The sequence below is a fragment of the Tinamus guttatus genome, unplaced genomic scaffold (assembly GCF_059628265.1).
Source record: "Tinamus guttatus ecotype Peru unplaced genomic scaffold, ASM5962826v1 Tinamus_guttatus_pri_ptg000699l, whole genome shotgun sequence".
Taxonomy (NCBI): Eukaryota; Metazoa; Chordata; class Aves; order Tinamiformes; family Tinamidae; genus Tinamus; species Tinamus guttatus.
In genome coordinates this window covers 177,503-204,951 of record NW_028289233.1, presented here as the reverse complement: position 1 = coordinate 204,951, position 27,449 = coordinate 177,503, and the positions used below count along the sequence as shown (strand labels likewise).

General features: G+C 47.6%; 2 protein-coding genes across 2 annotated transcripts; both read left to right on the top strand.

Moving 5' to 3' along the window:
* Window positions 1-1,895: 1,895 nt before the first annotated feature.
* Window positions 1,896-4,912, top strand: HOXC13 (homeobox C13). Its single transcript, XM_010221464.2, has 2 exons — window positions 1,896-2,532; window positions 4,656-4,912. The coding sequence occupies exons 1-2, from the start codon at window positions 1,896-1,898 to the stop codon at window positions 4,910-4,912; spliced, it is 894 nt and encodes a 297-aa protein (XP_010219766.2).
* Window positions 4,913-14,973: 10,061 nt separating this feature from the next.
* HOXC12 (homeobox C12) lies at window positions 14,974-17,017 on the top strand. Its single transcript, XM_010221455.2, has 2 exons — window positions 14,974-15,538; window positions 16,624-17,017. The coding sequence occupies exons 1-2, from the start codon at window positions 14,974-14,976 to the stop codon at window positions 16,860-16,862; spliced, it is 804 nt and encodes a 267-aa protein (XP_010219757.2). The 3' UTR covers window positions 16,863-17,017.
* Window positions 17,018-27,449: the final 10,432 nt, after the last annotated feature.

Here is a 27,449-nt window from a genome sequence, read left to right as displayed (position 1 = left end):
TTTTTCTTTTTTTTTTAAGCATTTCTGAATCATGCATTTCTGGGGAAAATTATTGTCCTCGCCTGTTTCGGGCTCGGGATACTGGGGATGGCGAGCCCCGTAGCTGCTCTCATAGATAAAGATACTGGTATTTCCTCTCTTTTCGAGTTTTAAGCCCGGGTGGGAGGCGAGGAGAAGCGGTCGGTGCCTGCACGAGTCCCGGGGCCACTCCGTGAACTTCCTTCCCGGCTGCCCGGACACTAAACCGGGACCCGTTTGAGCTCTTTTGCCTTGAACTTGGACTTCGACGGTTGGGTTGATTGCGATTTATTTATTTATTTTTCCATTTTATTTTTTGGGGGCGGATTGCTTCCAATTTTGCCTTTCCTCGACGCCTCCTAACACAGACAGTTTAACTCTCCTCCACGTTTTTTGGGGGGTGTTTTTTTTTTTTTCTCTCTTTGAAATCTTTCGGCCTCCTGGATTTGGGTGTTTTTTTAAGGAAGGGTGTTTAGGGGACAAACAGAAGGTGAACGGGTAAGAGAAGGGTCCTGGATGAGGCAATTCCCCCGGCTAAAAGGCAGGACATGGAGCAGCGGGCGCCGTCCTGCGTGGGCCGCAAATCCCCACGGGAGACTCTGCTATCCGAGGTGGGGAAAGGGTGTGTGTGTGTAGCGGGGAGTCCCTACCCCTCTGCGGGGTCCAAAGTGGGGAAAAATGGAAGAAATTCAGCCCCGATGGGGCTGGCTGCGAACCCCCCCTGCGATCAGCTGAGGGCGGCTGTCCCTTCCACACCTCACCAGCACTTCCCACGCTCTAAGAACACGAAAATACCCAAATATGCATATACATTTTTCCTTAATTTATCTATTTTTCCCCTTCTTTGTCGCTGAAAGTTTTGGAGCGTCCCCACCACCACCATTTCTCCTTGGGGCGTTTTCCCGACGGCTGCGAGCTCCCATTGCTGCTTTCCCTCCCGAGGGCAACTCGTGCAAATGCCCTCACAAAAAAGAAAAGAAAAAAAAAACTCTAACCAAGAGCCTGTGCTTTCCTTAAGCATATATATTTATACTATCGTAGTTTTTAAAAAACGCTGTGTCGAGGGTGCTTGAACCAGCCCGGCCCGTCGTCCCACTTTGTTTCACGCTATAACGCCCTCTCCCACGCCCCGTGCGTGAGACCCGGGCAACCAACCCCTTTGTGGGGGGCTTCAAGCAGGAAAAAGGATAAAGGAGTGGGAATGGGAATGGGAATGGGAATGGGTTGGGGTGGGATTTTTTCCGACGTGCGGTGGGGGGGGGGGGGGAAGAGCCTCAGGTTCGGCCGCGCTGCTTGGAAAAGCGCGAGACGAGGGGGGGCTCGCAATAACGCGGAGTGCAAAGCGCGAGGGGGGGTGTAAACCCGTGGGGGGGGGGTCTTCGAGGGGGCAGAACGGAGGCACAGGACGTTATAGCGAGGCGGGGGGGGCCCCCTTCGCGCGCGGCCTTTTGTGTCGGCCGGCAGCGGCCCCCACCCGACGGGCGGGGAGGGAGAGATTTAAGGGGGGGGTGGTTAACCCAAGGGCATTTTAACCGGGGGGAGGCAGTTAACCGAGGGGGGGTGGTATTTAATCGAGGGGGGGGCACCACCTTGAAGAGCAGGCGGCCAATGAGGAGCGCCGCTTCCCCCCCCCCCCCTTCCACTCCCCGCGCGTGGAGAGGAGGAGGAGGAGGGAGAGGAAGGCGGGGGGGGGGGGAGGTCACGTGGCCGCCCCGTCGGGGGGTACTTAGGGGCGGGGGGCGTGGCCTTGGCGGATTTCTTAATGGAGCCGGCGGCGGCGCATGCGCGCGCCGGGCCGATATGTTGGGGGGGTCGCGGCGCGGCGCTTCCCCCGACGGCGGCGGCGGCGCCGGTGGCGGCGGCGGCCCCGGCCCGGGATGACGGCGCCGCTCGCGCTCCCCCCGCGCTGGCCCGACGGGCTCGTGTGTCGCTGCGAGGACGCCCCGCGTGACAAGGGCCGCCCGCGGGCCGCCATGGACGCGCTGGGGCCGTGCCGGGAGATGCTGCCCCCGCCGCCGGGGCTCGGCCCCCCGCCGCCGCCGCCGCAAACGGGGGGCTACGCGGAGCTGGCGCCCGCAGAGCCCCCCCGGCAGTGCCCGTCGGCGGCCGCTTCCAGCGCTGCGCTGGGCTACGGTTACCCCTTCGGCGGCAGCTACTACGGCTGCAGGTTGTCCCACTCCCACGGCGTGAACCTGCAGCAGAAAACGTGCTCCTACCACCCGGGTGACAAATACCCCGAGGCCGCCGGCGGCCCCCTGCCCAGCGAGGAGCTGCCGTCGAGGGCCAAGGAGTTCGCGTTTTACCCGGGCTTTGCCAGCTCCTACCAGGCGGTGCCCGGTTATTTGGACATGTCCGTGGTGCCGGCGCTCGGTGGCCACTCGGAGCCGCGGCACGACGCTTTGCTTCCCATGGAAGGCTACCAGCACTGGGCTCTTTCCAACGGTTGGGACGGGCAAATGTACTGCTCCAAAGAGCAATCGCAATCGGCGCATCTCTGGAAATCACCTTTCCCAGGTAGGCTCCCCTCGGACACTCTCCTGCTTCCTAACCGCCGCCTCCCACCTATACATGGGGCATGGCGCATATGGAGCGTGTGCGGATATAGGTATCTCCCCTGGGTGCTTGTATATATAATTAAAGGGCAAGAAATCGCTTAGGAATGCCTCCCGTGCGAGGCAATGTGTATGAACATGTAGGGAAAAGAAGGTGAAGCAATCGTTTCGGAATCAAAATGCACGCCGTGAGCTTGCTTGGAAAGTAACTTTGCCATTAAATTCTCCCTTTCTTCGCCTCTTTTCCCCTTCTTCTTGTTGCATTGCGTTTCTTTGGCTTTTCTTTTAATTTCCCCTCTGCTCCCCATTTCTCTAGAGCTAAAAAAATAAAATGGGGGGGGGGAAGGAAAAAATGCTTAAAAATAAGTAAAACCCCCTCCTCTCTAGCGCTGCTTCACTCCCCAAACACACAGCGCCCGGTGCGGCTACAGTAAATCACAGCGCAATTACCCACGATTAGAGCAAGAGGCGTCAAGTGACAAATGAAGCTGTCGCGGAGGGGACGCGACGAGGACAAGAGCTGGCAGCCACCCCCTTGCCGCCTGGTCGGGCATCCTGCTGCGCTGACAACCCCTTAAATGCATCATAATAATAATAGTAATAATAATAATAGTAATTTAAAAAGGAGCTGGAGCATCATCTTTTGTCGGGCCACCGGGGGAAGAAGTCACTTCGTGGCCACTTGCTCCATTTCACATTGGCCGAGCTCCCTTAGTGCCCTCAATGGGAGCCAGAAGGAAGGTGATGGTGACCCGGGGAATCCCATCTTTTTGGTGGGGGCAGAAGGGGAAGCTGCCAGGAGAAAAAGAAAGATTAACCCAAAAAAAGAGGGAGGAAAACCCCGCTCTGATAGAGATGGAGAGCAAGGATGGGTCCTGGCTGTCTGGGGGGACATTCAGTTATTTATTTTGCCCAAATTCTGGACAAAGAGGGCTTAGGAAGAGCATTTCTGGGGAGAATTCGGGGAAAATTTAGGCCGAGGATGCCTTTGAGATTGGGGAAAACACAGCGTCTCTCTTGACTATAGAGATGGGAATGTGTGATCTGGGGCTCTGGCCGTTGAAACCTTGGTTTGGGGAGCCCCCAGCCCCATCGCTTCCTTTTGGCCTGCCTGATGCCTGTCCTTGGAGGGCATTTCTGTCCCCAATCCGCAGCCCTCGATGGGCCTTTGCACCAAGACCCTCCTAAATTCCCTTGCGCTGGCAAATAGCGAAGCCCCCAGTCCCAAAGCACCTTTAGGTGCTTCCCAATCAGCCCGTGTCAGCGATAATTGGGCATCGGGGCTCACCAAGCAGAGAGGCAGCGCCGCCTTCCCTCGCTTCGCTGGGTGACACCCCCGCAGCCCGTCGAGGGCAGGGGGAGAGGGCTGAGGGTGCCCTTAGGGTTTCAAGGGGGTCTTTGGATGGACCAGGATGGTCCCCGCATCTCTGGCTTCCACCTCCCGGAGAGGCCCTTGGCGGAGCGGGGTGTATCTCCCCACCGGGAAAACGCCTCCAGAGAGGGGATTTGGGGGTGGTTTGGCACCCTCCGAGGGGTTCCCGATGCCCCAGGAGGGTGCGGGGTTCGCGCTGGTCCCGCAGCGCGGCCGTCGCGGGTGCGTCGCGGCGGCGGGGGGGAAGCGCCTGCGAAAACTTCCTGCCTACAAAAACGGGGGGTAAATAAATGGAAGAGGGGGGAAAAGAAGGATGAAGCCTTGTCTAAAATGCAACTGCTTGGAAGATCTCTTCAATTTTCTTTGCACTTCGAGCTGACCCGCTGCCCCGTGTTGATCGGCTTTGACAGCCGAGAAAACCACTCTTTCGCCAAGTGATCGTGTTAATATTTCCCTGGCTGTCCACGTTTCGCCTTTCTTTCCCCCTCTCTCTCCCTTTCCCCTCTCCTTTTCTGTCTTATTTTCCCCCCTCTACTTCATTTTTCTCCTTATTCCTTTCTTTGCTTCCCCGACGTGGAGAAACCACCATTCAGCGGCCAGGGATGAAGTAGCATCGCTTATTCTTCTCTACTTTAAAATAAAAAAATATATTATTTGTAGTTGTATTTACGTATTTATTTGCTTAATGGTTTATTTACTTATTTTGCTTGCAGACGTGGTCCCTCTGCAACCCGAAGTGAGCAGCTACCGCAGGGGGCGGAAGAAAAGGGTCCCTTACACGAAAATCCAGCTGAAAGAGCTGGAAAAAGAGTACGCAGCCAGCAAGTTCATCACCAAAGAGAAGCGGAGGAGGATTTCGGCCACCACCAACTTGTCCGAGCGACAAGTGACCATCTGGTTCCAGAACCGGAGGGTCAAGGAGAAGAAGGTAGTGAGCAAATCCAAGACAGCGCACCTCCATGCAACCTGACAGTGGACGATCTGGGAAAAGGAAGGCGAAGCAAGAATGGCAGAAGCAGAATATTTATCCGGTAGTTGGTCTGAGCATCTCATTGGACCTCTGCTGAATGGAAATTATTTGAAAAAGCGACATTAAAAAACAAACAACAACAAAAAGGCATCCCCACCCACACTAATACCCAACGCATCTTTGATTTATCCCTCCACCACATTCGCTGACTGTGAACACCCGCTCCTTGCGCTGAGAAATCCATTGGTGAGGTCCAGCTGTATGTATTTTTTAACAAATGATAAGATAAAGGTGTAGTTGCGTTAAGAGGAGATGAACTCCCGAGTGTCACCTTGTCACACGGTGTAGCCAGGTCCCCTCTGCGGGGATGAGTCTTGCGTCTTTTGACTGTTTCACACCCCGATGTAAAGTGTATGGAGAACAAAGTTGCATCAGCTTTGTCTTCTTTCATCACTAGGGACTGGAAAAAAATCCCCAGATAAAGCTGCTATAGTGGGAAGAAAAAAAATCTCCATATCAAACTAACAAGCACTAATTTAGGGCACAGGCGAAAATGAGCTCCTTCTGCCACACTATTTTTGGGCCTCGTCTCACGAGGGTTTATCCTCCTCTGCCATAAAACTGGAATGTCTGTTCTCCGCTGGCAATGTGGAAAATGCAGAGTGTTGTCTTTGGGTTTTGTTTGGCTCCCTTTCCCCCTTCCTCTAAACCAACTAATTATCTGCAGTGTTCTGTCGCTATGTAAAAGCATCATTTTTTTAATGTCTTGTATATGTATATAATATTGTGGTGTCCAGATGAGATGTATCGAATGCAAGATTACATTTCCGAAAAATAAATAGATTTTTTTTTCCCGGAGAAAGGGCATTCTCCAGATGCTTGTGCCCCTCTTTGCCCTTTTAAGCAGCGCAGCCTTTTCCCCTTTTAATCCCCCGTCCCGAGACCTCCCTTAGCGGAGGCTGCTCTTTGCCCAGGGAGGGCGAAAGCAGCCCAAATTATAACCACAGCCCAGCAAGTCGACCTGAGCCCTGAAGATCTGGGGAGAAAAGAGCAGAAAAAAATAAAATGAAAGGGAGCCCCAACCCCACCGCCCCGGATGCGGGACGCGGATGCGTGTGCCCCAAGGCGGGCAGCTTCCCACGGTAAGTAGAAAAGAGGGAAAAAAGATAAATAAATGCGCGGAGGACGAGCCCAGCCATAAGTTTCTTGTTTATTTTTTTATTTCTTTTTTTTTTTTTCCTGTCTTTATTTTCCCCAGCGCCGCAATTATCCACCCGAGCAGGGTGAAAACGCGATGACTTTCCGGAGACGCTTTTAATCTCCTTAAATCCGCCGGGTGCGAGAGGGCTCTGCCTCTAACGATGCTTTTTTTTTTTTTTTTCCTAAACCTGTTTGACTCTGCTCCGACCCCAGATCTAAATCTCGCAACCTCCGCGCCCGCGGAGGGAGCAGATTGCATCCAAAGACGCGCATTGCAATCGGCCTTAATATGTTTTAGATTGAATCAGCTCGTTAAATGATCCAAAAAGAATTACTATAATAATAATAAAAAACTGGGGGAGTGACTTTTAAAATTATATAACCGGCAACAATGTTATTGCTGCTGAAATGTGCGTTAAGTGCGCGCGGACATACTATATATATATTTGAGTCAGCGGAAGAACTAGCAGAAGCAAGCAATATAAAGTCACCCGGGGCAAAATTAGCATGGATGTCCGCATAAATAAGTGTACAGATATGGTAGATGTTCAAGTTCATGTGCAGAAGTGCGCTTGTGTGCATATATATACCATATGTGTATATATATACTCACAAGCATATGCCCGTGTATGTGCGTTGCTTTGCATGATCTGGGCATCGTTATAGACACGTATATGTGTGTGAAGCATAGCGGCATGCATGTAATTTATATAAGTGTTTATTAAACCACTCTGCATATCTCTGTGTATATATGTTATAGATAACATGCAATATCTTAAAACTACTGGTTTATAGGTATATATTTGCCTGGACATATATAAGCACAGCAAGCTATATCAATACATGAAGTGGTGTGTAGCTCTCATGCATGTTCCTCTATAGAGATGTGATTTCAATGGTATGTGCGCATGTACAGAGGGGATATATAGCTTTATAAACTATATATAATAACAAATGATAGTTATATACGGAGCAGAGGAAGGTTATATACTGAGGATGAGCATAGATATGTACAGAAGATGCGTAGACATTATGCACCTCGCGCACCTTGGAGCCTATATTGCAAAGGCAAAAGTTGGGAAAGCCCCATAGGTTTGGAAATTTCCTACAGTGATCCCGAAATTCCCGAAAGGTGCGAGAGAGCCGCGGCTGGCAGCTTATTTTGCGCGGCTCCGTGTCCCGGCCTGGATCCCCCCGCTTCCACCTTCCCATCCCTGTGGGTGCCCTTGCAAAAGGGGGATTTTCTCCACCCTGTGGATTTAGCAATTCGTATTTGGATTTGGGAGCTGATGCGCGGAGGTGCTTGTGGAGGATTGATCTGATACAATTGAAATTTTATTTAGTTTACAAGGAAAGAACTTCAGTGGTTGGGGAAAAAAAAAAGCAAGGATTTGATTTTTTTTTTTTTAAATACCCTAGGGTAGTAAATGTTGCAATACTTTCGGAAAGCCATCCCCACTTCAGAGATGAATAAGGGTATTTTTAGTGGGATCATGTCTTTTCAAAAAATGAAGGAAGGAAGAAAAAGAAGAAAAAAAATAAACCTGCGCTGCACGGTCCCGGGCCGGGCAGCGAAAATTCACGACTGCAGCACAATAGCCGAGATATGTGTTTTAGATTTAAAAAAAAAAAAAAAAAAAAAGCAGCTCACCCTAGTGCTGTGTGTGCAGACATTGAAATGCATAAATGCAGTTCCAGACAAGCCCAAATCCGACATCCCGACAGCAAATACATTGCTCGGTGCGTGTCTATCTTTGTGTTCTCCAAGTCTTCCTTATTCTACCTGATTTTGTGACCAAACCTGGGGGTAAAGAAAAAGAGAGAGAGAAAAGAAAACAGGATTATTAAACTCCGTTTATTGAAGGGGGCTGCGCAAGCATGGATAAATGTTCTGACTTTTTTTTTTTTCCGGGGATTACTGAGTCCGCGATATTCGTGGATCCTTGGGAGTCGGTTTCCCATTATGGGCGTTTTTTTTTCCTTTTTTTTTTTTTTTTTTTTTTTTTTTTTGTCAGCTGCGGCTTGATTTTGTGCGGGGAAGAAGGGGTTGTGTGTCGGTTTGGTTGTCGCTCGGGCTTTCAGATCGCGTGGGAAGATTGAAAACACCAGCAGCAAAAAGAAAACAGCAAAGAAGAAACAAGGAATTCATTCATTGCGGCTGGGGGCACGGAGGCTTTTGATGGTCTTCGCCGGCAGATAGGGTGAGACAGTGAAACGAGGCGCTTTACTCGCATGGCCCGCAGCTTCCCCCGAGTTTTTAAATATTTTTTATAGCTCTCATTGCTTAAAAAATAGCTCTCGTGGTGGAAAAATACCCCCTTGCCCTCCACAGTCGCACCACCGGCAGCACTTGGCGTTGTCCGTCCCTTTCAAGCCGTCGGTGAGGGAGGAAAATGTGTTTTGAGGGCTAGTCGGAGAAAATAAAATGCCCTCACTTCATTTGCCACCTAATTCTTTCTTCTTGATCACGGGCATAATGTTTGCTTAAGAGAAAATTATAGAGAGAGAGAGAGTAAAAAGAGCAATATATAACCAATGGGTTTGGTCACCCATGCTCTTGCAATATCATGGTTTTTGTAACAGACACTTGCCTAGGGGAAAGGAAAAGCAAGAAAATAAATAATAATAAAAAGACTTGCATGGTGACGCCAGCAAATATGCAAAGCCTCAGAACAAGCGCGTTTTTCCCCTATGATGAACTTCCACTGGCGCGGAGGTGCAAAGCCTGGGCATTGCTCACCTCACTGCCTTCCTTCCCTTTGCTCCCCTCGTCCTTCTTTCCCCCTCTAGAAAATAAATTGATTTTTTGCTCACCTTTTTCCTCCCCATTTTCGTCGCCTTCACGGCTCCTATGTCAGCGAGGCGTGACGTCACTCCTGCATATACCCTTGACCGTGACTAGGCAGGGGTTGACCTTGACATCACTGCTGCGGGCACAACCAGCGCGGGGACCCTCACCCTTGATCTTCCCCTCACCAGGCACCACCGAGCAGCTCCGGCTCCTGTTTACAGATAAACAAGGTGTTATTTGAAGTCTAGACAGCCGGGCTAATGGCCAACAATAAAGTCCTGAAAAGGAAGTTTCCCAAGTTTAAGCCTTTTCTTCCCTTTGTATTCGGGGACTTTGAATAACTTCCCAACCGCAGACTTTATGGTTTAAAAAAAAAAAAAAAAAAAAAAAAAAAAAAAAAAAAAAAGGACGAGGGATTTCCCTCTCCCTCTTGTTTTTTTTAATATTTTTAAATTTTATTTTGGTTTCCTGACATTTTCTTATTTACCTATTTATTTATGTCCTGCTCACGTTTGCATACCCTATTTATTTATTTATCTTCAACTTCAATGCATCCTCCAAAGACCGTTTTCCAGCTCTGGAAAGGGGGAAGATTCCACCGGGCTCCAGGCTGAGGTGAGTGTGCGATAGCTGCTGCTTTGCTCTTTCTGATGATAACAAAAGCCTTGGCCTTAAAAATGTATGGGTATTTAATTAAATAAAAGGGCCCCTTTCAACAGCCAAGGGAAACACCCAGAGAGTTTTGATAAATTATTTCTTGGGACACTGCTGACAGCCGTCAATATGGGTGCGTGGGTGCGCACACAGCCCACACACTTCTATAACACGGTGCTTTCGTGCTTAGCAAACGCCCTGAGCGGTGCTGCTCGCTTTCAAGCCCCTGAGTTGAGGAGAATTTATTATTTTTTAGATAAATATCCCCTTTCTCTCTCTCTCTCTTTTTTTTTTTCCTTTTTTTTTCTCTTTCTCTTTATCGCCTCCACTTGGGCGGGAAGTTGCTGCCTTGGCAAAAGAGGGGTTGCTGAGCTGCTCTAGGCGACTCTTGGAACAGGGGAATGTTTCAACAACTCTTCCCATTGCCTCAAACTTTCTCCTCCCTCGGAGTCAGGGACATTGCAGAAGTAAACTCGGGTTTCTGGGGCTCTTCCATGGCGATATGAAAACTAGTCGTGAAGTCTAGACCAAGGGCTAGACTGGGATTTTCCATCCCAAATCCAGAGCAGAGATGCAGAGGAAGCAATTTTCCCCCGAAGCAGGGCACAAACCTTTGACTGATTCAAAAAATCAGTTTACATGAAGCTAAGAGGAGGAGAAGATCCACCACTGGCAAAGCTGGGAATGTGGAAAAAATATTTATAAGGATATACCCAATACCCAGCATTTAACTATTAAGTGCACTGAGAAAAGCCTCAAGAGGGGAGGTTTCCTAATCCTTCAGTTTGTCGCCTTTAAAATGAAACCTGCCCCGGGATATTTGTACATAGGATGAAACTGTTTGAGATATTTATTTATTTATTTATTTTTATTTTATTCTCAGACCTTACCACATTCCCACATTTATGAATACATATATATATATATATATATTCCCCATCTCCATCACTCCATGCGTGTGTGTATATATACCCACACACATATATGTGCATATATATACACATACACACTATCTTACACACTTATAGATATATAAGGTCTACATTAGACATGTGCTTACTACATCAGGAAAAAAAACAGCCAGGATGGGCTTAAATGATATATAGCTAAGCCAAAATAAGGGTCCGGTGGGCTTGCCAAAGCCCATCTCTATTAGATCCCACGTGTGGTCCCTCTCCGTATTTATTCTCAATACTTTGTTTCTGACCCTGGCAGCTAACTTCTTGTCCGAGTCAAGGCGACTCGGTTTTTTTTTCTTTTTTAAACAAAAAGAAAAAAAAAATCCCATCCTACTTGGAGTGAAATTTATTCGGGCAGAAAAGCCAAGCAAACAACCTGAACACGCACAGCCACACAGGCTCCTTCTCTTCCTTTTCAAGCAGAAAGGCAAAACATATATATTTTAGATATTTTAGACTGCGATTTGTTCCTCTCTAATAGGGTTAAATCTCTCTCTCTCTTTTTCTTTTTTCTTTCTTTCTTTCTTTTTTTTTTCGGGAGCAAATCGTAAGAGGGGTAAGTTCTTCCTATTTGAAATGTAAATATTTTTGCTGTGGCCATTCGTCTGGGGCCTTTCATATTGATTTTCTTTTTATTCCTTTATTATTATTATTATTATTGCAAGAAACCAGGCTGGGAGGAAGAAAGAGCCTGTTCATATAGAGCCCTGCGCCGAGCTCAGCCCTGCGGGCTGCAGAGGAGGAGGCTGAAACCCGGCAGAGGGGAAGGGGGGGATTTGTTTTCTCACTGCTAAAAGTGTGGAGGGGAAACTGGGGACAGACATAGTGCCAAAGCGGGGGACAGAGCAAGGCAGAGTGGAACTAGACCTGATTAGGGGTTATTTCCCCCCTCCCCGGGCTCCTCTCAGCGCAATGACTGATGCTCAACCGAGAGAGTCATTTGCATAAGATGTGGATCCTATTTGCTACACTAGACAGTGACCTTGAACTGAGACGTTGCAACCTTCCTTTTGCTCCGTCTTTTTCTTTCACTCTTTATTCTATTTAATTATTATTTTTAAGGGGTCCCCTACTCGGAGGTGGCCACTGCCCTGGGCAAGGAGCATCTCTCCCCTACTTCCCAAGGAGGAAAATTTGCTGAAATTTTCGTGGACGAGTGGAGGGCCTGGAGGAAAACAATCCCTCCTCCCCCGCCACCACCACCCCGCGGAGATTATGAAATATTTGGGTCGAAAAGGTCCCACCTGAAATCGGAGTCGGCTGCTAACGGGAAAAGCCACGCGATTTCTTGCACAAAAGGCTGGACAACTTGTTTTTTACCTTTATTTCCAATCTACGTTGGGGGACCAACGTGGAGAAAAAAATAAAATAAAAAAAAAAAGATAAAAAATGGACTTGGTAGGCAGAATAGAAATCGGTGTATGTATGTGTGTGCGTGCATATATATACATATATATATATATATATATATATATATATGTATATATATATATATATATATATTTTTTTTCTGAGCGGCTGATGGTGCCTAAAACAGAGATTTCCCAGAGCAGCAGTGCCAGAGCCTCAAGCTGGAGGGCTCGGCTCAGGGTTTCTCTTTGGAGCAGTGCTAAGCTCAGCGCTGTGTTTCCAAACATAAACTGCAAGAAAAATAATAATAATACAAAATAAAATACATTTGGAATGCGGGAGAGATTCCTGCGGAAATGCGGAAGCTTTGCTAAAGAGTCCCGGCATTTGTTTTTCTGTTGTTGTTCCTATTCGGTTTTATTCCCTCCCCTCCTCCTTGGACCTGCTTTCTGCTTGCAGCGCTTTGCTCCGACGCTGATTTTTCCTGCTGGAAAGGAAGGCCACCCGAGCAGGGAGCTCTCCCTTTATATCTGAGCAGGGCTATAGCCTTTCTTGTCTCTAAAAGAGGGAGTCGCCGGGGCTTTCCTGCCTCTCTCTTGCTCTGTGCCCATCCTGGCAATATCCCCCCCATGCAGGACTCGCTTTGCAATTCACTTGCTCTGCAGCTCAGCCCCGCAGCTGCCTCCTTTGAGGTCACTGGGAGCTTATATATATATATATTTGTATATAATTAATTTGCATTATTTCTTTCTGCAAGAAGAAAAGTAATCAAATTCAGCAAAGAAGATAAGGCCGAATGCCTAGCCACTCTTTTGAGGCTGAAGTATCCTTTTTCTTTTATTTTTTTTTCCCGGGCCCTGTAAGAGGACAAAGCACAGCACCCTGGAACCGTCTTCTGGGGGGAATTTCGAACAGAAAGAGCAAGGGATTTCTTTTTTATTATTTTTAACAGGAAAAAAAAAAAAAGAGCACAAAGCCAATTCTTATGGCCACCTCCAGCGATCACGTGTTCATTTTTTATATAAACTCTTCCCTTCCCCGCTTGCCCGGCGTTGGAAACGCTTATTCCGCACCGAGGAGACACGCTGGGAGAAACTGCGAGCAGCTCCGCGCTTATACCTGCAGGGAGAAAAATTCCTTGGCAAGGTTTAAAAAAGAGAGAGAGAGGGGAAAAAAAAGTCCTAAACTTTCATTCTAGCAAAATATTTCTAGTAGTCGTATTTCTTCCTTTGTAGGCAAGGCGTATAGGAAGGTATGCAAGTGTCTCTCCAAGGTATGTATGTAGCATAGCTATAGATGTGCCAGGGAGAAAAAGAAGCGGGTAAACGAGGAAAGAAAACAAGAAAGAAAGAATAAGGGAAAAAAGGGGGGGAAAAGGGGGAAAAAAAGGAAAAATGGGGGAATTCAAGTCTTAGGAGCTGTCCCTGGAATATAAATATACACCTAAACACCTGAATTAGATATTTTATTGGCACCTGATTTTTTTATACGGCTGGGGTGGGGGGGCGGAATTCCAACCCTTATATTTTTCTATAGCAGGGAAAAGAAGGCAAGGGGAAAAAAACGGGGCTCGGGGACTGTCTAAATTAGAGGAGAGGGGGTTGGGGGCTGCCTGGGGGGGTAGTGGGTCCGGAGGGGGCGGATGCGCCCCCGCGGAGCGGTTTTTTTTTACCTCTACAGCGATATTTACGGTACTTTGGCGGCGTCGACCTGGCAAGGGAGCGCCGGGGAGTTGCTCGAGGCAGGGCGGGATGCGGAGCCCTGCGCAGCGCGGGCGAGCGGGGTGGGCACCCGCGTGCTTTTGGGGAAAAAAACAGCCAGAAAGAAAAAAAGTTGAAAAAAAGCACCCGACAACCCATAAAAAAATTAAAATGCCTGCATTCCCTGGCTTCCCGCTTTCCATGCACCTTTTTTCCACTTTTTCCCTTCCCCAACGTATTTTATTGTTTTCACACTGAAATAAACCAATATTTAAAAAAATCCTCCCCCTCTTGCTTTGCAGATGCTCTTTCCACTCTCACTGCGGGAAGAGGAGGGGTGGGAAGGAAGATCTGTGGCGTTACTAGTGCAGAATATACTGCTGTAAGGTGGCCAGGCATGAGATACGTGTATGTGAGCGCGTTTATGTCCCTATATTTCTTGGGGTGGGGAGAGGAGGACAGGGACAACTGTATATATATTTTCTCCCTAAGAAATGAGGGCAGGGGAAATGGTACATGAATAATATATCCTGTATATGTGCGCGTGTCTGTGCATATGGAATATATACCGGCTGATTTCATGCTATAGCCCTGTTCTCCTCGCTTCTTTATTCGACACAGCTCATTAATGAAAGCAATTGATTACTCCAAATCATGCATTCTGCCTCCGAAGAGGGCCCGCAGCCCGAGAAGAAGCTGCATTTCCCCAATGCACGAAACTCACCTTGTCTGAGAAGGGAGAAAAAATAAAATTAAATTAAAAATTGGAGTAAAAGGTGCATAAAAGGTCCCAAATAGCCCCCAACCCACCGCACCTCCGTACGAGCCTGTTGCGGCCGCAATCATTCGTCTCCTTAAAAAGCCAGTAAACTTTATATGACACAATATCTGCTCGTAATTTCTGGGAGAGATAGTGTAAATCCGAGCGGGTTTAGTTAATAAAGGAGCAAATTAATGAGATGGCCCCGCTCGGTTGCGCGGCGGCCGCAGGGCCCCCACTGCCGTCGGGGATGGGGAGAGGAAAAAGGGGAGCGCTGCTATTTTGGGGGCGGAAAACAGCGCATTTCCCCCCTTCCCCTTAGACGTGATCTTCGCGGGCCACTCTTTTTTTTTTTAAATAAAATCTTTTACGGGATTTTTTATTATTTTTTTTATTATTCGACGGGGGGGTGAAGAGAGGAAAAAAAGGGAAAAAAAGCCACGAAAGGCGGAACTTGCTGGTGGGTTTTGTCTCGACTGCCACGGGAGGGGAGAGCAGCCCCCCCCACCTTCCCCTCCCTCGCTGCCAGCGCAATTTGGGGGCCCACGTGACCCCCCTCGGACCAATGGGGCGGAGCCGGGGGCTTAACTATGTTTAATGTCAGATAGCAATAAAGTAGAGCGCCTTTTGCGGCGCGGCCCGCGGAAATGGGCGAGCACAACCTCCTTAATCCCGGCTTCGTGGGACCTCTGGTGAACATCCACACGGGAGACACCTTCTACTTCCCCAATTTCCGAGCGTCGGGGGGCCAGCTGCCCGGCTTGCCGTCCCTCTCCTACCCTCGGCGGGACAACGTGTGCTCCTTGCCCTGGGCATCCTCGGAGCCTTGCAACGGCTACCCGCAACCCTACCTGAGTAGCCCCGTCTCCATTAACCCTTCCTTCGGCCGAGCCTGCGACCTCGCCCGCGTCGAGGAGAGCAAATGCTACTACCGGGAAAGCTGCCCCGACGGCGCCGCGCTCAAGAGGGACGAGAGGCCCCGGGACACCCCTTTGCTGCCCCTCGAGCCGGGTCTCCCCAGCGCCTTGGGGGGCAATTTCGGCAAATATGACTATGGGCCGGCCGAGGGGGGCCCCCACGACCCTCCTTCTTGTCAGTCTTTGGAGTCTGACTCCAGCTCTTCGCTGCTCAACGAAGGGAATAAAGGCACCGGGGGGGACCCGACGAGCATGGCCTCCCCCCTCAACCAAGGCGGCACTTTAAGCACCGGTGGTAAGGCACAGAGGACCCTCCCGTCGGGGGGAGTAAGGGCTTATCTTGGTTATCTGGCCTGGCTGCAAGCCGCGGGGGCGGGTAGGGGGAAGATTTGGGAACTTTCTGTCGGGGGGTGGGTTTTGGGGGGTGCTCCGTGGGCTCGGCGGTGGAAAGCGGCGCGACTATGTGTGCAGAGGCCGCTAGGGGTAGCAGCGAAATCCCGAATGGTTTGTGAGGTGGTGCTTCTTTTCAAAGGAAAAAAAAGGGGGGGGGAGTGGAGGCTGTTAACATGTAAATACCCCATTAAAAATAAAAAGAAAAAAGAAAAGAAACTAAAGCGAGAGGTAGCGGGTCCGGCGGGCGCTGTCGGCGGGGCGCCAGGGCTCCTTTTTGGGGGGCATTAATTTGGGATGTGTATGTCCAGGAAGCTCGAGGAAGGGGGGAGTAGGGGGCGATGCTTGGAAGTAAGATAAAATGAAATAAAGAACAATCGCAGCGCTTATGGAAAGCTGCGCTTTGGGGTGCAGTCCGAGGGTCTCCCCCATGACAGCCGTGTTAGACAATCCACCCTTGGAGGGGTCCTCAAGAGGTCCCCCCCGTCGCTTGCTGTCCCCCGTGATGTGCTCCTTGCCTCGCTTATAGCGCTGCCCGCGCGGGGCTGCGGCAGGCGACAGCAGCATGGCCCGGCCACGGCGGTGACAAGGGGGGACCCGGAAAACCCGGAGATAAGGAAGACAGCAGGGATAAGAAGAAGACCAGGGAGAGTGAGGACAGCAGGGACACCAGGGATGATGGGGCCATCAGGAAGGATGGGGAGATAGGGGATGATGGGGACACCAGGAATGACAGAGACACCAGGGAGCATCACGGGGACACCAGGGACAATGCGGGCAGCAGGGATAATGGGGCCACCAAGGACCACGGGGTCACGAAGGACCAGGGGGCCACCAAGAATCATGGGAACACCGGGGACAATGGAGACACCAAAGCAGGCGAGGCGGAGGTGAGGGAGGGAGGTGTATGGGGGGTCCACGCTTTATTTCATTTTTTAATTATTTTTTTTATTGCAACTTCTTCCATCCTTCCCCCTCCGCCTCCCCCAGGTGCTCCCTGGTACCCGATGCACACCCGCTCGCGGAAAAAGCGCAAACCCTACTCCAAACTGCAACTCGCCGAGCTGGAAGGGGAGTTTATGGTCAATGAATTCATTACTCGCCAAAGAAGGAGGGAGCTCTCAGACCGATTAAACCTGAGTGACCAGCAGGTGAAGATCTGGTTCCAGAATCGACGCATGAAAAAGAAAAGACTCCTCCTGAGAGAGCAAGCCCTCTCTTTCTTTTAAAGTTGCAACAAAAAAATATAAGCTTTCGTGTAGGTTAAGCCACACAGAGCTGCCGGGACTTTAATACTTCCCCCTTTTCCCAAGCCCTCCCAACCCCCCTAAGAAATAAAAGAATAAAGGAATACTATTGATAAATAAGCGGTTTCCCTTAAAAAATACAACCCAACAGCGAGCAGATAAAAATGAGAATGTGCAACTGTCACCGTGCGCCTGCCTGGGGGCAAGCGGAGCGACTGCGACCGGCGACCGGGCGGGTGGCTTATATTTCCGGCGGCGCCCCTCACCGTGGTCTCTGGGCTGCAAGGGAGTTTTGAGGGCGATTTAAGCAGCTTGTCCTTGGCCGGCGGCGCAGGTAGGGTCTCCGTACAGCGCCGTGGGCAAAGTGTGGTGGGATGCGCGTGTGAAAAATCCCCCCACGTCTTCCCCCTAGCCTCGGTTGTTGCTTGGTTTTGAGTGGCCAGAGCGGTTTTGTATTTTCTTTTTTATTTTTTAAACATTTTTAAATGGTTTGAGTTTAAATGGGTGGAGAAAGACGGGAGAAAAAATAGCATTAAAGACTAGCAAAATGGAGCGGAAGAGGATGTGTTGCCTCTTAAGTGAAACTCTGATGGAAAATACTTTTCTTTTTTTTTCCAGTGCTACGGGGTTGCTCCGACATGCTATTTTTCAGTGTAAATCGACAGTTTGCTGTTCATTTAGGGCAGAGGCTTACTCGGTATCTCTAGCAAGAAGAGAGAGACAAAGGCCGGGGATGTGCACGGTAGGGATGATATATATCTATAGAATAGGAGGCCCGTGTGTCACACTGCGTCCCTATATTTCGAGGTGGCCGCTGGTGCCTGACTTTGATCCAATGTCAGTGCTGGAAAGAAAATACACACAAACGCCCACATATAGGGAAATTCCTTCTGGGAAAATCCCATTATTTATTTTAGTATTTCTTATATATATATTTGCCATGTGACGGTAACAGCGTGTAACAGCCTATTAGAGCGAATCACATCTTTTCTGCCCCGGGAAACTTCCAAAGAGGAATTTTATCGCTATTTTCTCTATGAAATTAGAAACTGGGTTATTTTAAGGCGATATTTCTGGTGTGATTAGAGGAAAAGATAACCCGGGATATTCCCATCTTCTCCCTTTCCCATCGGGAATAGCCCAAAGGAAGACTTACAAGTTTCTCCCAGGAGTAAATTTTTCTTTAGCATCTTGGAAAAATCACGTTCTGTCTTTAAAGTATTTGGGGAGCAGGAGGAGATATTGTTCGGCTCCCCATGTCTTGCTTCTCCCTTTTCCGGTCAATAGGGAGAGCTTGATGCATTTTCTTTGCACATATGCTCTCATATTCTTCAGAAAAAAGACCCAATTTGGGAAATCCTCCAGCAGATGTGCGTTCAAGGTGTTGGTAGGTGGGGGAAGCGGATAGGAAGGTGGTAGGAAAGTGGTGGCAAGGGACAGAGGAGCAGGTTGAGGACCCAGGAGATCTTTCCCAGCTTGACAAGTACGAAGTCAGGATAAAATGAGGTGCCGTAACCTGGAGTTTCCCCTGAGCAGGCATTGCTTGCATCCCGTTTTTACCTCTGTGGGGTGATTTTTGGGGGCAAAGCAGGGTTTTGAGAGCTGTCTGGATGCTCACCACGTGCTGCTGCTTCCCCGCGTTCACGGTCACGACCAGCCGCGGCTAGGAATGTTTTTATTTACGAGCTGCAGAGGACGGGGACGACTCCTTTAAAAAGCCTCCTTGGGCAAGGAAATTAAAAAAAAAAAAAAAAAAAAAAAAAGACCCTTTTCCCTCTGGAGCATCCAGGAGCCTTTACTCACGTGCCACGTTCACCCTTTCCCAAATTCCCGGCTGCTTTCTCCACTATTATTTTGCTTCTTCTCCTTCCTTTAACCTTGGGAATGTCATGGATTTTCCTCCGGTTGCTTTTGCAAGGGAAAGACACTCCTCCGTGCAACCATCACCCTATACCTCTTTCCTCACTGCTTGTACGCGAGGGTCGTTTTTTAGCCGAGAGGAGGGCAATGCCTCTTGCAACGTTGTGCAATAAAGCCTGGGTTATATTTTGTAGAGATGTATGTATATATATATACCCATCTGTGCTTCAGTTGAACCATGTGCAATGAAATGAGGAAGGAAATGGGGAGGAATCGAGTTTATGGGGAAGGGGGATTGGAATCTGGCAGCTCGGGTGTAGCTTTTGTGAGGAGAGGGTGCCTTTTCGGGGTTCCTGGCTCCTTGTCCCCTTGAAGCCGTGTAGTGTCCTGGGAGGACCCAGAGAGCCTCAAGCTGCTTGTTTCCACGAGAAGGGACCAAAATCCACTTCAACTTGACCTAGCCAAACCCAGACGCGCTCGTCTCTTTAATCTCCGCATTCCTGCCAGAAGTCACCGCTTTTTTTGGGGGGGGGGGGGGTGGGGGCGTGGAATTTTGTAGGAAACTGAGTGAATTCCGAAATTTCATGAATTCTGGAATTCTAGGTTGGGTTTCAGTGTCGGCGTCTCAAAAAAAAAAAAAAAATCCATCCGTTTTCATCTCTTTCACCCAATTCTTGGAGCACAAAAACTCTCCCTCTGCCCTGAAACACAAAAGCCGCGACACCAGCAGAATCACTGGGTTTTCCCGAGTCAACGGTGTGCTCAGAAATTTAAGGAAAATAGTATTAATAATAATAAAAATAAGAAGGACTAGAATATATGCAATATGCTTTTTCAGATCGCTTTCCAAATGCTATTTGGTGGGATTTCTGTTCGTCCTGTGTTTAGTCTCTGTGTATGTGCCCCCAGTCTCCTGCTTGTCACCCCTAGTCTAGTTGTTGAAATGCATCCTTTGCGCTATAGGTTATATGTAATGTCTCTTACCTCAAGCTTTTATCTGTAGGGTCTATGCAAATGTCTGTTCTAGCACGTTCCGGCTTTCTATAGTCATGTAAAAAGTTGCTTCCAAATGATAATGAATAATAATAATAATAATAAAAATAATGTATTATGATGTGATTTCTTGATAATAAATAAAATTGCCCAAACATCCGCTTGGTGATTTACTGCCGACTAGTTCAAATTAGTATTAAGCAGCAAGGTTAATAAAAGAGTAACCCCAAATATATGGGCCAGCCTTGTCTTCTGTGCCTTATAGATCATCTTTTTGTGAAAAAAAAATTAAATGAGCGTATAAAACGCATTGTAAAAGGAGAGAAATATCGCTCGCTGCGTCGCTCTAAATATAATTAGAGAAATCCTGGGGAAGCAAGAAGCATAAGTTAATCTCAAAATCGCAGTTTTAATGAGAGTATGCTCTTGTGTATCGCATTGATTGGAAGCAAAATTCAACCGAGATGCTTTATTTAAAAAAAAGCAGCAGCTCAGGACTGCTTGAACGGTGGCTAATTGCGGTTCTTTTGTCTCTTCTGGGGTATATAAGAGGGGGAAATTCCTTTGGAGCAGCTCCTTGCTCACACAGTCATTACGGACATAGTAGAGATACGGATGGATTTCCCTATAAGCGTAGGAACTGGAGGAGTGTCAAGGATGCCTTGGGTCTGACATCAAGACGAGAACGAGAGGCAAAAATGCAGCTCTTTAGTTGGAAATATATTGGGATGAGTTTAGGATGCAGCACGTTAATGCTTATTGCTATGATTATGGTTATTAGGATTGGCATTAAGGCATTTCGTCCTGTAAATTCCCCAGAAAATCATTTCACAGCAACACATCCCTCTTAAACAAAAAAAAAAAAAAAAAAAAAAAAAAAAGACAGGCCAACTGAAATAAATTGGATGACGATTTCCTTAATCGGATATTTTTATATAAAGCATTAGAAATCCTTTTAAAGATCTATGAGAGATTTTAATCAAAGAAGTGTCAAAGGTAGGCATTGGAACTGGCTTGGCTGAGCTGCCTTTTTTTCCCCCTAGCCAAAGGCCTCATCCTGCCCCGATCCCAGTAACTGGGAGCTCAGCGTAGCTCTATGACTGTAGCTAACTGGGAGGCTCTGTCAAGGGCTCAGCTAAAGTTATTAACATTTTTTTCCTCCTGTGATAGAATCTAATTAAAGCTCTGAAGGCTAATTAATTGCCACCTTTCGCTATAATGTCCCTGCATCCTCAAGGAAGGTGTTGTGATGTTCACAAGGAAAGACAAGCGCTTAGGGGCTTGAGGTCTTCCACAACAGTTAGGAGAAAATTCATCCAGTCGGACACTTTTATTTATTTATTTATTTTCCCCAGATTTTGCTTGATCTGGACAGAAGGGAAAGAAGGAGCAAGCCGATATTTCTATAGAAATATGCCGCGGTTCTGCCTTCTTCCCCCTTTCCAGAAAACCTCAGAGAGATCTAAGTCTACAGATGCAAAGGAAATAGTAGTTGGCACAAATTGCAGGCTTTGTAGGGCTTAAATATAGGTTTCTGTTAAAATTGACTTTCTTTCTCCTATTTTACCGCAGTCTTTGCTTTTTATTGGTTTTATTATTTAATTAGTAATTAATAGCATTATTTTATTTCACAGGATGGCACATTTCTCTCCGTTTCCTCTGCTCCAGCGAACGAGTGGGTTGTCGTGTGGACACATATATCTTGTAAATGCAAACTCAAAGTAGATTTTCAGACAATTTCGCTCATTTCTTTGCAGCAGGTCATGTGTGTGAGCGCATGCATGAGCCAATATGGCCTTAAAAAAATAAAGAGACTGCAACAAGAATTATGCCTAACAAGTCTGAATTGTAGAGGGGGGACATAAATTGTATATATTGTAACTCGGTTCACCTTGAACAGAAATAGTCGGATTTCAAAGACATTCAAACACTCACCAAAACATAGATAAAACTTATTTATTGCCAGCGAGTGGAGGGAACAAATTGTTGCTTCGCCATAAAAATCTGTATTATTTCTGGGCTGGTTTCTTTTATTCAGCAGCGTATTTCATCGCTCCGGCTTTAAAATGAATTCGTTAGCGAGGAGAGGGAGAAAAAATGAGTTCTTTAATTGAGAATTATATTTCTACGGTAATGCCCAAGACCGAGGTTCTATATCACAACGGCTGCAAAATCGTAGAAAATATTAATGCGGGAAGGTCATTTTTAAGGAAATTATTCATGCATCAGTGCTTTCTGAATATGTTCCATATAGGAGTGATAATGTGCCAAGCACGAATACAAAGGATCTTTTATATGTATAGTTTTTAAGACGGGAGATATGTTCTTGCTACCTTTGTGCTGAAGAAATATCGGTTCTCCAGGAGCACTCGGCTCTTTGCAAAAGCCGCCGCAGAAAATCGGGTATTTCCAATTTCAAAGCCATCCCAGAGCCGCTCTAAGCCAAAGTGAAGCCGAAAATCCAACGCAGAGAGTGAAATCCTTCAACCACCTTTATTTATTTATTTATTTATTTTCTGAGCCAAAATAGTATTTTCTACACGCAATTGCGGACAGACTCGGAGAGGATTGAGAAGAAAGAGAGTTCGGGAGAATTAAAGGTGTAGCGGAAAATAAAACCCGGTTCCGCCGTGGACACACAGCGTTTTTTCATAGCGCCTAGGGGAGCCTCTCACCATTTTTTTTTCAGCAACACAGGAAAGTATAATATGAAAAAAAGGGAGTAAATACGGCCGATTACCACGCTGTGGGTGCCTATAGGTGTCTATATGTGCGCGGGAGGGCTCAGCTTGGTGTGCGCTTCGCTTCTGGGGCTACCCCGGCCTCAGCGCAGAGATTAAAAAAAAAAAAAAAAAAAAGGGAGGAGTAAACTGGAATTTGGGCTTTTCACCGGCCCTGGTCCCCAGCCCAGACCTGCAGGTCGGCGATATTCTGGGGGCCTTCCCTCCTCAAATCCACCCCCGGCCTCGCCTTTCCCCAGCAGCTCGCACAGATAAAAGCAAACCCCCCTCCTCGCCTCTGCTTTTATTTTATTTTTTTACAGGGCTGCAGCTTAAAGTCTTAGCGTAATTAACAATAAATGCAATAATTCGCATTAGGGTAATCATAAAGACTCTGCTTCACCTCCTTATTTCGGTCTGTGTGTGGCTGAACCTCCGTCCTTCGGCTAATTCTCTGATATATGAACTGCTGGGCTTCCTCCCCCGCGCTATTATAGGGGGCGGTTTGCAGTCCCATGCCCCCCCTTCCTCCTTTTTTTTTTCTTTTTTTTTTTTTTTTTCATTAATATGCCAGGGCGCTATTAGCGAGGAATGCCTTGTTTTCAGTCCGAGTGTAGGTTCATAAACATAAAATAAACACAGAGTGGGAATAATTAGCGGCATTTATCAGCATACGGCCACCCACCCCACTTTGAAACCTTCCAGACCCCTGCGAGAGGAAAATGAAGTACATTGCAAGTAATTAGCTTTAAGCAAATCATTTCCAATTGAAACTTATAGGTAAAGCCTAATGAAGTGCAGAGGGGGAAGTCGAGAGTAAAAAAATATATATTTTATTGCTTGGTAGGTAGCAAGTAGACATAGCGATATTTTACTGTGGAGAGAATAAATTAATTAATATATCTGTAGCTAGCGACTGCAATGGCTCCATGGATGACTGCGTTTAAAGGAGATATATGTATCCAGTCTCATTGGTGTTGTTAACAAGAGTGATAATAAAGATGAAAAGGATAAGAAAGATAAAAAGATCAGGGGGCTGGTGCTCCCGGCTGCGGCCAAATTGCGTGGATTTTCTAATGGCTGCATCTTGGTGACTCTTTGTAAATTCCCCCCCTTCTCTTGAAAAAAAAATTAACAACAACAAGTCAAACTTCATTAATTGCATTGATATTCATGTTGTTCAAATAGAAAATAAACATGTGTACACCTCTTCCTCCTATAAATCTCGTACTAACTGCCCATCTTCTACACTCGGGAGGGAGGAGGGGGAGTCGTCTCCCTTCTCTGTACTCGACATGTTTAAAAAATTGGTCTTTTTTTTTTCTCCTTTCTTTTCTCTGTGGTAATGTAAATGCATTTTTTCCCCAGATCTGTGTCTTTATAGTCCTGTGAAAAGCCAGAATTCTCAAGTCTCCCTCAGAATAAATCACATTTTGCCCCTCCTTAGGTTTTGCGCAGAGTATTATGGCATGTGCTCTAAATCCGCGTTAAAATCTACCTGTATTTTTTAAAGAGAGTTTATGCTTTAATTGGAGACATGGGTTAGGAAAACACAGCGAGCATATAAACCATCGGGATATCTCATTATAACAACATGGGCCAATATTAATTTTTCCCTGCGAAGGCGGATTAATATGATTTTTTTTGCTCCAGTCCACTCCTCAAATGTACATATTCGGTGGAGAAGTGTCGATAATTGCCCAGAGTGTGGAAATTCATTTTATTTTTATGATGAACTAGTAAACTCTTATGAGGTGATGTGAGACGCTGCGAAAGGAGAAAGCATTTAAAAAATTAGGTATGGAAAAATGCAGTTTGGGACCCAAGGTAGCAATGAAGAATGGCGGGAAGACTAGAGGGCCTGTAAAAGGAAAGCGAGGGAGGGAAAGAAACACGAAAAAGACCATGCAGAATATCTTAAATCCAAATACCTTAAGCTAGAAATAATAGAAATAAGGTTTCTCCAGGATATACTAAGAGATGGTGTGGGCCACAACGTATTTCTCCTTTGGAAAATAAGTCCCATGGGGTTTGGGGGCGGCTCTGCAAGATTAAATATGAGAGTGTGTACATATATATATGTGTATATACATATAGGCCCAAGAATATATAGGCCAATTAATGTATAGATCCATCTTCCCAGGAGTAAAAAGAGGAGCGAAGGTGCCAAGGCAGCGATGCAGCCGAGGCCCGACCAACTCATCTCATCCACGGCCCACCCTGCGCACCCGCGGGGACAGGGCCCAGCTAAAGCGGGATTTAGACCCTGGGATTTGATGTTTTCCCCTCATTTTGGTGAAGAAAGGTCCTCTGGGATGCCGGCTCCGCTGCTTCACGTCAAATTGGGCTATTCCTCTCTTATTTGCCCCACCTTTATCGTTTTTTTTTCTTTATTTTTCAGCAAATGTCTTTTCTAAAAACAAAATAAAAAAAAAGAAAAAGAAAAATTCTTTCCCCACTCGTCGAGCACCAGCGCGGACTTTAAGCTTATTTAAACCAGCCGCCTTCATCTGTAATTGTGGATGAGGAGTATTTATTGCTTAGGTGGATAAATAGAGAAATAATTGTCTCTTTATGGAGAGAATGTGAAATAAAGCATCTGTCTCTTCCCCCCTGCCTCCCCCCCGCGCCCCCAGACACCCGGACACACACAAAGAGCTCAGACACAGGCTCGAGGGACACATCTGCACGGCTCCGGCTTCGCCGAGGGCTTTTCCAAAGGGCCTTCCGGAAAAAATGGCCTTTTCCCAATGGAAAATCATCTCCCAAAATCAAATTGTACTGGCATATACATACATATATACGTGTGTGTATATATATATATATATGCTATATATATTTAATTCCAGCCCTCTGCGTGAGATGAACGAGACGCCTATTTGCCAAGAGGAGCCGAGCTCGCTGCCGCGATTCCTGTGTAAGAATATGACAATTTGGGGGGCTTTTTTTTTTTCTAATTGTTCTTTTTTCTTTTAGTAGGAAAATATGGGGTGTCTGCGGCGAAGAAAATGAAGAGCCAGGGGCTTCATTTTGAGAGGTGGGGGTAAAAAAGAAAGCGGGGTAAAAAACGCTGATCGGCGACTCGGGGTAGACAGAGGGGTGGATTAGGGCGGTGGGGAGGCTGCGGGTTGTTTTTTATAGTCGGAATGAAGAAAGAAGGAGAAAGGAAGCGGGGGGAGAGGGTTAGTCGAGTTTTTTTTTGGGGGGGGGGAGAATGGCAAACCTGGGTTCACCCTCTAGAAATATATATATGTTAATAATGAAAAATAAATCCGCTTTATTTAGGCGGCTCCCTTTCCGTAGAGCGCTGAGATCTTTCCCAAAGTAGGGAGGGTTTTTTTTTTTTAATTGATTTCTGCTTTGTTTTGTTTGGGGGGAGCGGGATTGGGGTATAGGTAGTGATTGGGAGGGGGGTCCCCCATTCCTCCCCCCCCCCCCCCACCACGGTGATGCCGCTCTCCCTCTCCTCGCCCTTCTCCCCGCTATAGCGCGGTCCCCGCCGGCCCTGCCCCAGCGAGGGCGGCTGCCGTCTGGGCAGCCCCGTCTAGGGTGGGCGGGGGCGGCAAAGTGAAGGTCAAGTTAAGCCGCCCGCCTACCTTCCGCGGCCCCGTCCGCGCCGCTCCGCCGCAGCCCCCGCGGGCAAAGCCATTGCCGGCCGCGCACGGCCCGGTTCGATGGTTCGATCCCCCCCGCGGCCACCTCCTCTCACCCGCCCCCCCGCCCCATTCCAACCCGGATCAAGGCGGGAGGAGAGGGAGATGATCCCTGCTGGTGCTGCTGGGGAAATTGGGGATTTCTCCCCCCCACACCCCCATAACCCCTAGACATTTTCCTCTCCTCCCTATTTGAATTACTGACCCCCCCCCCATTTTTTTTTCTCTCCCCCACTTTTTTTTTTTTTTTTTTTTTTTTTTTTTTTTTCCCCAGCGAGATGCGACCCCGTCTGCCGTGGAGGAAATTAAACGTCATAAAGAAAAGCCCAATTAAGGTTTAATGTCTCGACATTACCATTTCCTCCAGAAAACAATGAAGTTCACTCGGTAAGGAGAGAGACACGGAAGGGGCCTTGGGGCGGGGGGAAGATCTTTTTTTGTCTCAAAGAGGGGGAAAAAAGAGAGTGGGCGAGTAATCATTACCTAAAAGTAGGAGGAATAAAGAGGAAGAGGGAATATAAGGAACGGATGGGGCTAAGCTGCTCCCCTGCTTTTTTCTTGCAGCTGGAAGGGAGTGGGGGCAAATTTAACAAAATCGTGTTTTTTAAACCGGGTATGAAGCAGTTTTCGTGTCATTTGGGCACTCTGCTCTTGGAGAGGCCCCGTGGGGAGGAAGGGGTTAATAATAAATAAGCGATAGCCCAGGACCAGTTAAGGAGGGCGGGAAAGGGGGTATCTGGATGCGATGATGGGGAGGAGTTGGGAGGGGGGAACATCAGGGAGCGCCCCACGGATTTTCTTATCTTCCCTGTATTAATTCGCGTCGCACTTCTTTCCCATTTCATTGCGGGCAGTTATGCCCCACACATTTGCACTGCAGAAAAGAAATAATAATAAATTTTTAAATGTTGGAAGGAGTCTAAATAAAAGAACTAATCGCTTTATCCCCGCTGTCTGAGAGGGGTGAATAAATGGGGCGAGAAAAAGAGGAAAGCGCCGAGGAGGGAGCCTAGGCCGAGCGCGGTCGAACGCAGCTCGCCGGGACCTGCTGCCAAAACCTGATTTGGGGACAGAATTAACCCCCCAACTCCGAAAATAAAACGTCCTCGAGGCTGCAAAGCAACCCCCGACCAAACCACGGACAGACTCCCCCTCCTCGCCCTCAAAATCCCCGAGAAAGAGGAAAAATAAATACAAAAAGTGTCCACATTGGTCTAATTTTTCAACTGTTCCCCATAAAAAAGTCAGAAAACGTTTGCCTTTTTATTTTGTCCTTTTTAAAGGCAGACGTCAAGAGGGAAAAGAAAATGGTGTTGATTATCCGCCTCTTAATAAGAGGCAAG

Coding starts and splice junctions, on each gene's coding strand:
- HOXC13 (XM_010221464.2), top strand. CDS start 1,896: ATGACGGCGCCGCTCGCGCTCCCCCCGCGCTGGCCCGACGGGCTCGTG. Junction 2,533..4,655: donor CTGGAAATCACCTTTCCCAG/GTAGGCTCCCCT, acceptor TTTTGCTTGCAG/ACGTGGTCCCTCTGCAACCC.
- HOXC12 (XM_010221455.2), top strand. CDS start 14,974: ATGGGCGAGCACAACCTCCTTAATCCCGGCTTCGTGGGACCTCTGGTG. Junction 15,539..16,623: donor CGGCACTTTAAGCACCGGTG/GTAAGGCACAGA, acceptor CGCCTCCCCCAG/GTGCTCCCTGGTACCCGATG.